Source organism: Symphalangus syndactylus, chromosome 16 (genome assembly GCF_028878055.3).
Source record: "Symphalangus syndactylus isolate Jambi chromosome 16, NHGRI_mSymSyn1-v2.1_pri, whole genome shotgun sequence".
Classification (NCBI taxonomy): Eukaryota; Metazoa; Chordata; class Mammalia; order Primates; family Hylobatidae; genus Symphalangus; species Symphalangus syndactylus.
Genome location: NC_072438.2, coordinates 68,418,660 through 68,431,152, shown reverse-complemented (window position 1 = coordinate 68,431,152; position 12,493 = coordinate 68,418,660). Strand labels below are relative to the sequence as shown.

The following is a 12,493-nucleotide window of genomic DNA, read 5'->3' as shown; positions in this document are numbered from 1 at the left end:
ATGATGCAAGTAAATTGTAATAATAGTTTCACTGGCCTTTGAAAGGTCATGAGACAGTAGAGGTAAAATGTTTGACCAGAAATCTGATATCACAAAATAAGTCACTGGTCAATCAATGGCGAAAAAGACAAGATTTTAAAATAAAGCAATGTAACCAATATGAAAGGGTAAATAAAAGTCAAAACTTTGACTAGCTTGAAGGTCGTAAACCTATTCTGTGCATGCCTTATCAACTAAAAAATATTTCCTGTAATTGTGTACATTTCTACAAAGTTAGAAAATCATCAGCCTTCAGGGTATAAAATTATACTGGCACTCTATCCTTCATCTTCCATTTGCATTTTAACAAATAGTCTAAAACAGACCTGTTTTACATCAAAAAACCACCACCACCACAACAAAAGAGAATGCTTTGACAAAAAACCAAGTTACCATGACACTATACACACAGCAGCCATGGTGAGACTCAAGCACTTGGCCACTTTCTTTTATATCCAATTCACATAACAGTATTTTTTACCCCAGCAATATAACAAATAATACTTATCATCTTATCACTCCTATTACAGAATCCCATTTTAGGACAACTTCACACAGCCCAGTATTCTTTGGCCTGTTAATAAATCTCTCATCTGGGCTACAACTAATGCTATTGCATTCTGAGTATAGGCCTTTATATAAACTATAACACAAATTCAAATCAGTAAGGAACTTATCCAATAAAACTGTAATGACAACACTACCAACAAAAACGATTCCACTGCCTGGCGATTACAAAACTGTGTATTCTACAGTCCACGAGTTTTACTTCAAAGCTGGCTTATCCCAAACAGCATTACCTAGCAATAGACAAATATTTACCTATTAGAGATTCCTCCACTCAGAACGGGTACACTTAAGTAGTTTGACTTTTTTAAGACTTACTGATTTTCCCTACATTTTAAAAGTATTTTTATTAAGTGGCAATCTAGTTCAGAGGTCCAAGAGTTAATCCTAACTGAGATGCCACCCATTTTCTTGAGGCCTTGAAAACGTTATCCACAGTTTCAAAATGCCGGCACTGTAAAGGACCTTGGAGGCTATCTGCTATAACCTCGGCAATTCACATACTGAATTAGGTGAAGCACTTTGAAAACTGACACTACTACACAAAAAGTATCATTTCCACCTATGAGGCCCAGAGAAGAACTCACATAGGAAGTTAACCACACAGAACCGGGGCCTAGAACTGAGCTCTTCACTCTTAATCCCACACTCTAAACATGCCAGGTGAGCTATTTTAAATTGTTGTGGGAAGCTTCGATAAAACTTTATGCACATATTTATGCATACATGGCATTTGACAAATTCTACAAGCTAGACTTTGCAAAATTAGTACAACCCAAAGGGCACACCACTTTCTCCAAATATTAACACTGTGCTTTCTTAGGACATTACTAGTCCCTACCTCACCTCTAGTTTCACTCCCTAATACAAACTCTACTCTAACCTCCTGTTCAAATCCTTTAAATGATACAAGTGTATTCCATAAACAGTCATTTTCAAACACTTAGGAAAAAGAAAACAAATCTACAAATCTAGACTCCCATCAGGTGAATGCAGGGGCCCTCTTCAATAAACCCAACAAAGCAGCAGGATGTTTAATGTTGACAACAGACTCAGCACTTAAGCAAAGATGATTTACAATTTCATTTTGATGCCTCTACAAAATAACTTCGCTAAGATCACACGATACCAGAAGTTTCCGACAGGTTGTCTAGTCTTGGACAGAACTAAACTAAATCAGTTATGTGCAATTAATTCCAAAACCTTTTGGTGCACAGTGCCAACAATTAAGAGATTTCCAATATATTTTTCTGGACATATTGCTCATGGTAGCACCGGACACTCTCCTTTTCCTAAAGTTGGTGGATGGTGGTATGGGATCAGAAATTGTTTTTAAAGTTGGCGGGGGGCGGTGACAACAGGAAGATTCAAACTCTGGTTTTTCTCTTGGATTTGTATCTTTGCAGCTATATTAATAAACATATCAAACATGGTCTATTGTGGAGATACTGCTGCACAAGAATCGCAGGCTTTTTCATTTCACACACTACCTAGTATACCAGCCCCTCGTCCTGACATTTCTCCTTAATAACGTATGTATGTAAGTCAAATTTTCTCCCTTTTCCTTCTTAGCATCAAAGACCTGTGCTTTTAAAACAAGCTGGTAGTGTCCCACGACCACGTTCCAGCAAGGAAAAGGCTCACGCTGAAGGACTTTCCGGAGTGCCCTAGGCCTCGCAGTCCTGCAGAGTAAAAGGGGGTGTGTCCGCGGTAGTTTCGGCCCTTTTCCCCCTGCAGCCCTCAGCGGCGCCCCGGGACCCCTTTCTCGGGGCGGCCAGGGGAGCTGTTCGCAGGGGGTCCAGACCTCAGGCCACCGGCTCACTTTCTTGGAGTGGGTCCCAACCAGGGAACGAGAGCGGGGGCGGCGAGGGCACCAACGAATCCCGAAACCCCTCACTCTATGAGGCCACTGGGCAGCCCCTCTTCGCCCTCCCCGCGGCGCCCCTGCCTCGGAAGTCCCTGCATGAACACTGCCCCTCTCTCTCCCCCTCTCCCCGGCCCTGCCTCTCCCTCGCACACACGCCCAAAGGCAAAGGAGGCCCAGGGAGAAGCCAGAGGACCTGGGGGCCGCGAGAGAGGCAGGACCGGCATCTGCGGTGCCCTGGGAAGAGTCGTCCCGAGAGATCTCGCCCGAGGGGGCGCAGCCGCCACCAGAGCCCCGGCCGAGCCCGGGAGCGAAGCGGGGCCGAGCCAGGACCCACCAGCTGCTTCAGGTCCTCCTCCGAGAGCTCCGCGTAACGGTACCGCTGCTGCTCGAACTCGTACCGGGTGGTTTTGGCCACCACCACCACCCGGGAGGGGCGGAAGCCGCCGTCCGGGCGGCTGCCACAGCCCGCCAGCTCGTGCGGCTGCCCCTGCCCCAGGTGCCGCCGGCCGCCACCGTCACCGCCCAGCCGGGGCCGCGCGGCGGGGCCTCCCGCACCCGGTCCCCGCAGCGCCGCCGCCCGGCCGCCCGCCACGCGACAACAGCTGCCCAGCAGGAAGCCTCGGTAGCAAGTCATCGTGGGCCGGGCCACGGCCACGGGCTCAGGCTCCTTGCCTCAGCTCCCCACCGCCGGGAGTGCGCGTAGTCCGCGCCGCCCCGGCCTCTAACTTCGCGCCGGACGGGCAGAGGTTAAGTGCCAGGACGTGCGTGGCCCGCGCGGCTAGGGGGACGTACCCAGACGTTGACGAAGGCGGGGAAAGCGTGGCGATTGGGAAACGGGAGACCCCACGCGGGAGAAAGGTGGGCGGGGAAGAAATGGAGGCTTCGGGCTAGTGGGTTTTGTTTGTTTGTTTATTAGTTTCAATCACGCCTGCATAATGGCCGCTTCGCCACCCGGGGGCGACCTCCCCGCTCCACACGCTTCCCCGAGGTCGCTCTTCTCCCGCCCCCTGGCTATCCCTATCGGCCAATCAGAGCCCGCGGCGGCTCCGGATCCGAGGGGCCGCGCCATTGGCTGCGGCCTGGGAAAGAGGTAGAATTCTGTTACGCGGTTGCGCCGCCCTCAGGAATCCAGCTGGATCCGGTCTGAGGCGGCGCGGGGCCAGCGGGTGGGGTTTTGAGCGGCTGGCGGGAAGGCAGGTTCCTGGCATATGCTCGCTTAGGTTGTGTTCTGCAGGCCGACCACGTGCCCGTTGGTTTATTTGAGCAGGGTCAGTGTGATAGCTGGTGTGTCTGGGGCCAGGCTGTGGGCTGAGGAGGCGGACCCGGCTCCTGCTGCACTGTGTGCGTGGCTTGGCACGAAATCCTCTCGGCGTGGGACCCAGTGCCCGCCCCGCTGCCCCCTGCCCCCCGAAGAGCCCTACCTATAGGACAAAGTCCAAATGAAGTAGTTCTTTGAAAGCTTTTAACTGGAAAGGAGTGAGTTAAAGCAATGTTTGATGACTTGATCTGGCTTTGGAATCTTGGGTAGCTTGGGAGGCAAGAAGAGAAGGAAGGGATGCTGTTGGGATAATGACCCGTGGCGTGATCAGGACCTGGGCTGGGGTGTGATGAGAACAGAAGGAAACGTCCCATTGTAAGGGGAGAACCACATGGCAGTGCACATCCTGCTGTTCAATTCCTGCAGCTCCTTAGATCCCCTTCCCCTGGCACTGTGTTTGCTCCTTTGTAGTCTTGGCGCTAAGTCGCTTCTGGACTTTGGGCAGGTTACCTCATCTTTCTGGGTCTCAGATTCCTCATCTGTAAAAAGGGGGTTAGGGTGACCCCAAGGTTCTACCAAGTCCAATTCGATTCAGTGAATCTATGACTCTCCTTACGGGCCCACCAGCACCAGCGTTCATTCGTGGGCTCCCGCGGTGTGCCTCCTGTGTGCCAGGTAGTGTATTGGACTGGGAGCGTACACAATGAAGCCCGATGGGTGTTTACTTGGTAAAGTTCTACCACTGACCCGTTCTCACCAAGAACTTTGCCTCACAGCAGCTGCTAATAGTGACGTGTAGTGTAACAACCTTAATAACCTGAGCTTCTAGAGGTAACATCTATAACTATCCTCAGACTCCTTTGTAGTCTTACTATTTTAAACTTCATTAGCTGTTAGGAAGGAAAAAAAGGGGGAGAAATCGCAGATGACGCTTAGGTTTGAGCCCAGGGTGAACAGGGGAATGTTAATTGATCCATTCGACAGAAAAAAAAAATGAGTAGGGAGAAACTGTTTGGGATCAAAGTCTGAGTTTTGTTGTTCATATTTGAAATCTCGGACCTCATTTCTTCCCATTTCCCAGATAAAAACCCAGATTTTTGGCTCACTCATTTTAGCTGCAAACATATGCATTGACATCTCAGTTGGAATAGCCCTTTGTCCATAGTTATTTTGCATCTCATCTTCCACCTCCTCAAAAATAGTGCTTTCTGAAGGCATCCTCTCACAGGTATCTTGAATTTTCCCTCCCAAATGAGTTTGCCTCTTCAGTATTTAAATATGCTCATGTCTATGACATCTTTAAAGTTTTTTCTAAAAAAACAAAACAACCTCTAAGCCTTGGTTTTTACATATTGCCTGCCTTACCTTTACAGCTGATTCTCGAAAGAGTAGTCTGTTCATCATTGCCACATCCCTCCTAGTCATTCCTCAACCTGTTGTACACTGGCTTCTCCCCACTACTTTGCTAATTACTGTTGTTTCCAAGGTGACCAAAAGATCTTGTTGGAACTCAAAAGACTTTTTTCAGTCCTTTAATTGCTTGATCTTTCTGAAGAATTTGAAATGGTTATCATTTCTTCTTGAAATCTTTTACTGTCTCCCAACATACCATTCCCTAACAGTGTTTCTCCCATCTCTATGTCCCTTTTTGACTTCTTCCTAAACCCATCTCCTCCAAGATGTCTTCTGTCCTCGTCTCCTTGTCTCTTCTTCTCCCTCTTCTTTCTCCTTCTCTCTCTGTCTGTCTGTCACACACACACACTCCTGAGTTTGTTCATTGTTGTGTGATGGAAGGGTCTTGGTTCAAATCTCAGTTTTATTGTTTATTAGCTTTGTGAAACTTGAACTGGTTGTTTAACCTTCCTGAGCCTACTTCTGCATTTATAAAATATAATTGCTACCTTGTAAAATTGTGAATATATGCACAGATGCCTAGCACTGTGCCCATTACACAGTAGACACTTGGCAAATATTAGCCCCTTTCATGACCTCAGCTATTACTGGCATCTTTAGCCCAGGTCTTTCTCCTGAATTTCCAATCCTTATCTAGTTTCCTTTTAGATGATGTCTCTTAAATCTTACACATGTAACACACATTCGTGGAGATTAAATTAGAGTGTCACTGTAGGCCAGGCATCCTGCTAGGTGCTACAGATGAAATGATAAAAAACATCCATGCCCTTGAGGAGCCTAAAGTCTATGCAGTGATAGAGTTATACATAGAATACTATAGAAATTTGGAGGAGCAGGTCTTAAGTCAGCCTAAGAAGAGTTAGAGAAGGCTTTCTGGGAATGTGAAGAGCTAAGCCTTAAATAATGAATACAATATTAGCCATTGTCAGCAAGAATGAGAAGGAAATTCCACAGAAGAAACACCATGAACAAATGCATAGAAGCAATGAACTAGCAATTTTTGAATTTTTAGAGAATGTAGAGAGAGGCAAGCAACACTGGGAAGTGAGGCTAGAGAGGTAGACAAGGGTAAAGACAATGGAAAATGTTAAATCCATGCTTAGGAACTTGTCTTTTATCCTGCATATATTAGGAGGCAACCAAAAGGAGAAAATGACACGAGTAGCTTTGCAAAAATTGTGAATTTTTTTTTTTTTTTGGAGATGGAGTCTCACTCTGTCGTCCAGACTGGAGTGCAGTGGCGCACTCTCAGCTCACTGCAACCTCCACCTCCCGGGTTCAAGGGATTCTCCTGCCTCAGCCTCCTGAGTAGCTGGGACTACAGGTGCATGCCACCATGCCCGGCTAATTTTTTGTATTTTTTGTAGAGACAGGGTTTCACCATCTGAGCCAGAATGGTCTCGATCTCCTGACCTCATGATCCACCTGCCTCGGCCTCCCAAAGTGCTGGGATTACAGGCGTGAGCCACCACACCCAGGCGTGAGCAGGAATTTTTTAGAAGAAACACAAACAGTGAATAAATACCTGAAAAGATAACCTTATTAGAAATTAGAGAAATACAAATAATGTCATTGTGAAATAATATTTTATATCCACTAGATTGGTAGAAATTAAGAAATCTTGGTAATACTCTGTTAGAAAACTTACCCATGTCAAGTCTTCATTAGGCTAAACATTGGCTAATCATTTCAATAATTCTTCCTTCCAGTACCATAGTTTACAAATATCTTTTTTGTTTGTTTGTTTTCTGAGACAGGGTCTTACTCTGTCACCTAGGCTGGAATGCAGTGGCACTGCACTGCATGGCTCACACAGCTGCAACCTCCCAGGCTCAGGCGATCCTCCTACCTCAGTCTCCCAGGTGGTTGGGACTACAGATGTGTGTCACCATGCCCTGCTAATTTTTTTTTATTTTTTTTTTGAGATGGAGTCTCACTCTGTCACCCCGGCTGGAGTGCAGTGGCACGATCTCAACTCACTGCAACCTCCGCCTCCCAGTTTAAGCAATTCTCTGCCTCAGCCTCCCGAGTAGCTGGGATTACAGGTGCGTGCCACCACGCCCAGCTGATTTTTGTATTTTTAGTAGAGATGGGGTTTCACCATCTTGGCCAGGCTGGTCCTGAGAACTCCTGACCTCGTGATCCGCCTGCCTCGGCCTCCCAAAGTGCTGGGATTACAGGCGTGAGCCACCACACCCAGCCACCGTGCGAATTTTTTGAAATTTTTGTAGAAATGGGGTATTGTGCAATGTTCCCCAGGCTGGTCCTGAACTCCTGGGCTCAGGCAATCTGCCGACCTCACCCTCCCAAACAAAACTGCTGGCATTCATGGATTTTTGAGTTTTAAACTCAAACTCCATCTATGGTGAGGCTGGTGTGCTTTTCTAGTAAATGAGTCTAGCCAACCATGTGATAGCCATATCTCAAGCAAGCTTAACTGTTCTCAATATTTTATGGGGAAAATTATATATCACTGTGATATTCACAATTTGAAGGTTTACAGAGGTCTTAAAATGTATCCTTCCCAACCCCCAGAACCCTTGCCACCCCCACTTCATGTACATTCTGACTCTATGAAAGACATATATACCTCTTTTTATGACATTCAAATACTCTAAGACCTGTCTAGCAGGGGTCTGCAACCCCCGAGCTGTGGACCAGTATCGGTCCCTGGCCTATTAGGAACCAGACCACACAGCAGGAGGGGAGCAGCGGGCAAAGGGGTGAAGCTTCATCTGTTACAGCTGCTTCCCATAATTTACGTTACTGCCTGAGCTCTGCCTGCTGTCAGATCAGAGGCAGCATTAGATTCTCATAGGATGCAAACCCTACTGTGAACTGCTCATGCAAGGCACCTAGGTTGCACGCTCCGTATGAGATTCTAATGCCTGATGATCTGAGGTGGAACAGCTTCATCCCAAAACCACCCCCACCCTACCCACCCCCTAGCCTGTGGAAAAATTGTCTTCCACAAAACCAGTCCCTGGTGCCAAAAAGGTTGGTTACCACTGCTGTATAGGATGTATTCTCTTGGTGAAAAAGGTTTCCTTGTTTTGGCAGTAATGGATGGAAAATAATATTTTTTTAAGAGAGAACATCTTAATTGTCTATAATTAGGGTAAACAGTTGGGTAAAATCTTACTAAAAGAGAAGAAAGTTAAGGTTGTCTTAACAAAAGATATGTAATGACATAAATTAGATAGTTAATTAAATTTTAATTAAAAACAGCTGCTTTGGAAATCCAAAATGTATAATTCAAAATAATTTACCTAAATAACTTATGAAAATGGATGTTATTGTACAACTGATCTCTCCTTATAAAAGGGGAACAAAGGACATAGGAAAGCTGAAAAGAAGAAGGCTAGATGAAGATACAGGACAAGGAAAAACTATAAAATGTTTCTACTATTCCTCCAAAATTGTACTAAATGTTTGTGTAAGAATTCTAAGAAAGAATAATGGAGTGTATAGAAAGTGGGTTGAAAGAGTTGTGAGCTAAATATCATGTTTCTGTTCTTCTTTTCCATTTCATAATCTGGGAATTTTCACTTCTCTCTTTGCTTTCCTGATATTCTAACCCTACATTTGGTTTTGTTGCACTGGCATTTCTGTATAATCAGAAATTAAGGTAGTTAATTTTTTCCATTGATATATGCGGAGAAATCTAAAGAAAATCATAGAATGAATTTAACTTAAAATATTTCAAGCATTGAGAAGATAATTGCTTTATCTCTACCTTAGTGTGGGGACAAGGATCAACATGTCAAAAAGATAAAGATGACCAGGTGCAGTGGCTCACGCCTGTAATCCCAACACTTTGGGAGGCTGAGGCAAAGTGTATCACTTGAGATCAGGAGTTCAAGACCAGCCTGGTCAACATGGTGAAACCCCGTCTCTATTAAAAATACAAAAATTAGCCAGGTATGATGGCGGGCGCCTGTAATCCCAGCTACTCAGGAGGCTGAGTGAGGCACGAGAATCCCTTGAACCCGGGAGGGGGAGGTTGAAGTGAGCTGAGATGTGCCACTGCACTCCAACCTGGGTGACAGAGCGAGACTCTGTCTAAAAAACAAACAAAATAAATAAATAAAGTTATTCTCTTCTTCACGTTAGCAATTTATAGTGCAATCACAATGTTCCCACATCAGCTGAGATCTTACAATAAAAGAGAACCAGTGCTTTATTATCTTCTCCAAATATCTCTCTGTGTTATGTTTCTAATAAAAATTTTCTGCTGAGTGTGTTCTGCATCAGTCACTCTTCTTGATTTTAAAAAAGAGCATTTCTGTTGTCCATTCTTTTTGTTCTTTCTTTCATGCTAAATCTCTTTTTTCCTATCTTTTCTTCATCTCTCTCACATTAACTTTATTTTTCCTCTTTATTTTCTGAGTCATTGACTCTTTTATTTAGAAGTAAAGGATATTATGTGCCATATTTCTTCTAGAATCACTGGAAGAATGAATGAGCCTCTCTTAGTAGTTAACTTAAGTTATGCTTTCTCAGTTATAAGGAAGGACAAAATGTTGAACAATTGTCATAATCATAATCTAAAAGTTAATTTAACTTTCATATGCTAAACTTTCAGGCACTAGCTGAAGTTTGACTTAATAAATACTTATATATTTTTATTATTTTATAACAGGTATGGTAATACAGTAATATAACTTTTGAAAATGTGTGTTCACATATCCAAATGAATATTGTTCTTCGAAGTATCACTTAGTGAAATTATGCCCTCATTCCAAATATGTTGTCATTGTTCAGAACATTTTCAGAAACATCTTGGAATTATGAATTTTTATCCCCTAATCAGAGAATTGTTTAGGGGTCACAATCAAAAGTCACTTCGAAGCCATGGTGTGATAAAACTGAATTGAAAAATGAAACAGGGCTATAAGTACTGAGACTGATTTTCTTGTGTGATCCATGAGGTGTCTCTGAAACAAATCTCAAAGAAGAGGATCAAAACTCTATTGCAAAATTGTTGAAGTTACTGTAGCCTACGATAATAATAGCATTTAAGAAAAAGATTCATTTGGCTATATATGATACATTTGTTTTTCTCTCTATACAGCCCCACCTACTAAGATATTAATGAAAATATAATTACATAAATAAAGTAGAACAAGTTAACATATTTGGCTTTCTTATATGTGCTTTTTGATACATAGGTAATGTATTATATTTTATTTATTCATTTAACAACTATTGGATGCTGACCATGAGTCAAACATTGACAAGATGCAACAGATACAAGTCCAAGAGCAGATGCTCTTTTTAAAGGAATTCATACCATGAATATATAAGCTTATCATATTAGGAAATCCAAAAGCTAAATTAAAATATACATTTTCCAGAAGATAAACAGGATTTAGTGAAATGTTATTATGCAATTATACTATTTTTCAAAGAAATGACTCTGGAAATGTAGTAAAATATTTGTTTTATGGTCATGTATGACTGAAAAAAATAAACATTTTGTTAGGTATTTATCAAATCTAGCAATTAATAATTCTAAGTATTATATCCATCAATGTGATGAAGAGTCCAAATTAGTTATAAAATCCTATTCTAAATAAACTTCTTCAAAAATGATAAATTTTTAAGTCCATTTTTTTAAATTCTGTCAGTTTCTGCACAATAATCAAAATGTAAAATGTAAAACATAAAAATGTTAATTGCAACAAGTTACATTTCTTAAACTTTTCTATAAAAACTCTTCAAGGAATGAATAGAATCTTCTCATTAGTTAGGGTGGTTTAGTATTTTCAGTAGGGTGACCCCTCTTTTTGTAGATGTCATGTTTATAGTAGGTAGTATTCATGAACAGGCAACCGACTGTCTGTGAGTCCACCTAGAAGGATCTGTGATATAGATTTAAAATGTTTTATTATACAATATTAGGGTAGATTTTTAATATTGAATGCAACTAAACATGAATATTAATGAATATACTCATTGGTGATGAAATAAAAACTACAGAATATACATTTTTACAAGTAACATTTAGAGATGTTGCTGAAATTTTAATCATGCCTCTTTTAGATAATTTATAAGCAACAAAGTGCAAAAAATTAGACCTTTTATTGCTTCCATAACATTTTAGCATTTGTTTTTACTGCCTCCTGGAGAAGATACTAAGTGAAAACGGGAAAAAATGGCAGGGGAAAGGGGGTTCATATGATTGACATTTGCTTTGCCTTATTTTCATTGTTTTTTATTAAGATAGTTACATAGCACCCCTTTCCTAAAATGGAATATAACAGAATATAGATATCATAAGCACGTGTCATTAGTTCGTGAGAGAATTTGCTATTTAATCCTTATTTCAAATTGACATTGTTAATGTGTACCAACTAGTTCTCTGATAGACCCCATTTTATTGTTGGCAGTGTAAACATTATTATAAAATAAAAGATAATTTTTTTATTTTATATTTTTTAAAGACTAATAAACCATTTGTTTAATAGATTTGCTTAAAGTAGCAAGAAAAATCATATCCACTTAGTTCTCTGAATCACTGGGTCAAGCAGGTTATAATACTGAGCTGCATGTTTTGTATATTTTTCCTTTTGATTATAGCTTTAATATTAAGCAAAGGAAGATATTTCATCCAGTTATGCACGTTCTTTGATAGATTCTTAAATTATGTATGATTAAAGCAGCTTTAATATTTCAAAATGATTAAGAGTTGAAAAAAAATGCTTGTTACCACACTATCATTGTAATTGTATTACTCAGTCCTCTGTAAAACAGAATTCAGGACTAAGTGAAACTGTTAGTGAAAACGCTTGGATGACTTTATTGGAATAATTGCATTTATATAACAAAGTTGAGCTTACTATGTTTGACACTGTTTTTCTCCAAAGAGAAATATGAATGTTAGTTTTAAATCCACATATCAAGATAAGCACTAAAACCTAACAATCTGTTTATCACTGGTTCCACCTCAACCTTACTTTATTTGTGAATCCTGATAAAATAAAAGAAATAGTACTTTTTCCCCTAGACAAAATAGGTCCTTGAAAATAGTATTTGTACAATCTAGTTATTCTTACAAGCAGTCAAATTCTAAAAAGGGAATAAACAGAATTTTCAGGGTATCAAGGCAAGTTTACCAAGTGGGCTCATTATATGTATTTATAATTCTTCCTAGTATAGCCAATAATAAAATGAGAATAAGGGAAGAGAAATAAAAATGAAGGGTTAATTTCAGGGTAGCAATGTAATAGTTTTTTATGCAGTTTATAAGCAAATGACATAGGCATCACCATGAAGCTGACTTGATAAAATGAAGACCACTTATAGAAGACAGTGATTTTCAAACCCGCTCCTCAGATCCAAACAAC

At 41.5% G+C, this 12,493-nt stretch overlaps 2 protein-coding genes and 1 long non-coding RNA gene across 13 annotated transcripts in view; 1 reads left to right on the top strand and 2 right to left on the bottom strand.

Moving 5' to 3' along the window:
- Positions 1-3,399, bottom strand: part of NADK2 (NAD kinase 2, mitochondrial) — a 48,785-nt gene extending 45,386 nt beyond the window's left edge. For 2 of the 5 annotated variants that reach the window (XM_055246417.2, XM_055246418.2), the window contains exon 1: positions 2,808-3,120. In XM_055246417.2, coding sequence (XP_055102392.1) covers positions 2,808-3,107 — 300 coding nt within the window. In that variant the 5' untranslated portion in view covers positions 3,108-3,120. Of the gene's footprint in view, positions 1-2,666; positions 3,121-3,265 lie in introns of those variants that run through there. The other 3 variants (XM_063619551.1, XM_063619552.1, XM_055246421.2) reach the window with 3 other exon arrangements.
- The window catches only part of LOC134732755 (uncharacterized), a 151,374-nt gene continuing 142,165 nt past the window's right edge, over positions 3,285-12,493 (top strand). Inside the window, exon 1 of the long non-coding RNA XR_010116241.1 lies at positions 3,285-3,331. This is a non-coding gene — a long non-coding RNA (uncharacterized lncRNA). The remainder of the gene's footprint in view (positions 3,332-12,493) is intronic.
- RANBP3L (RAN binding protein 3 like) overlaps positions 8,340-12,493 on the bottom strand; it is a 51,975-nt gene continuing 47,821 nt past the window's right edge. For 6 of the 7 annotated variants that reach the window (XM_055246409.2, XM_063619550.1, XM_055246411.2 and 3 more), the window contains one exon: positions 8,340-11,008. In XM_055246409.2, the coding sequence (XP_055102384.1) occupies positions 10,965-11,008 (44 nt within the window). In that variant the 3' untranslated portion in view covers positions 8,340-10,964. The remainder of the gene's footprint in view (positions 11,009-12,493) is intronic. The other variant, XM_055246410.2, reaches the window with a different exon arrangement.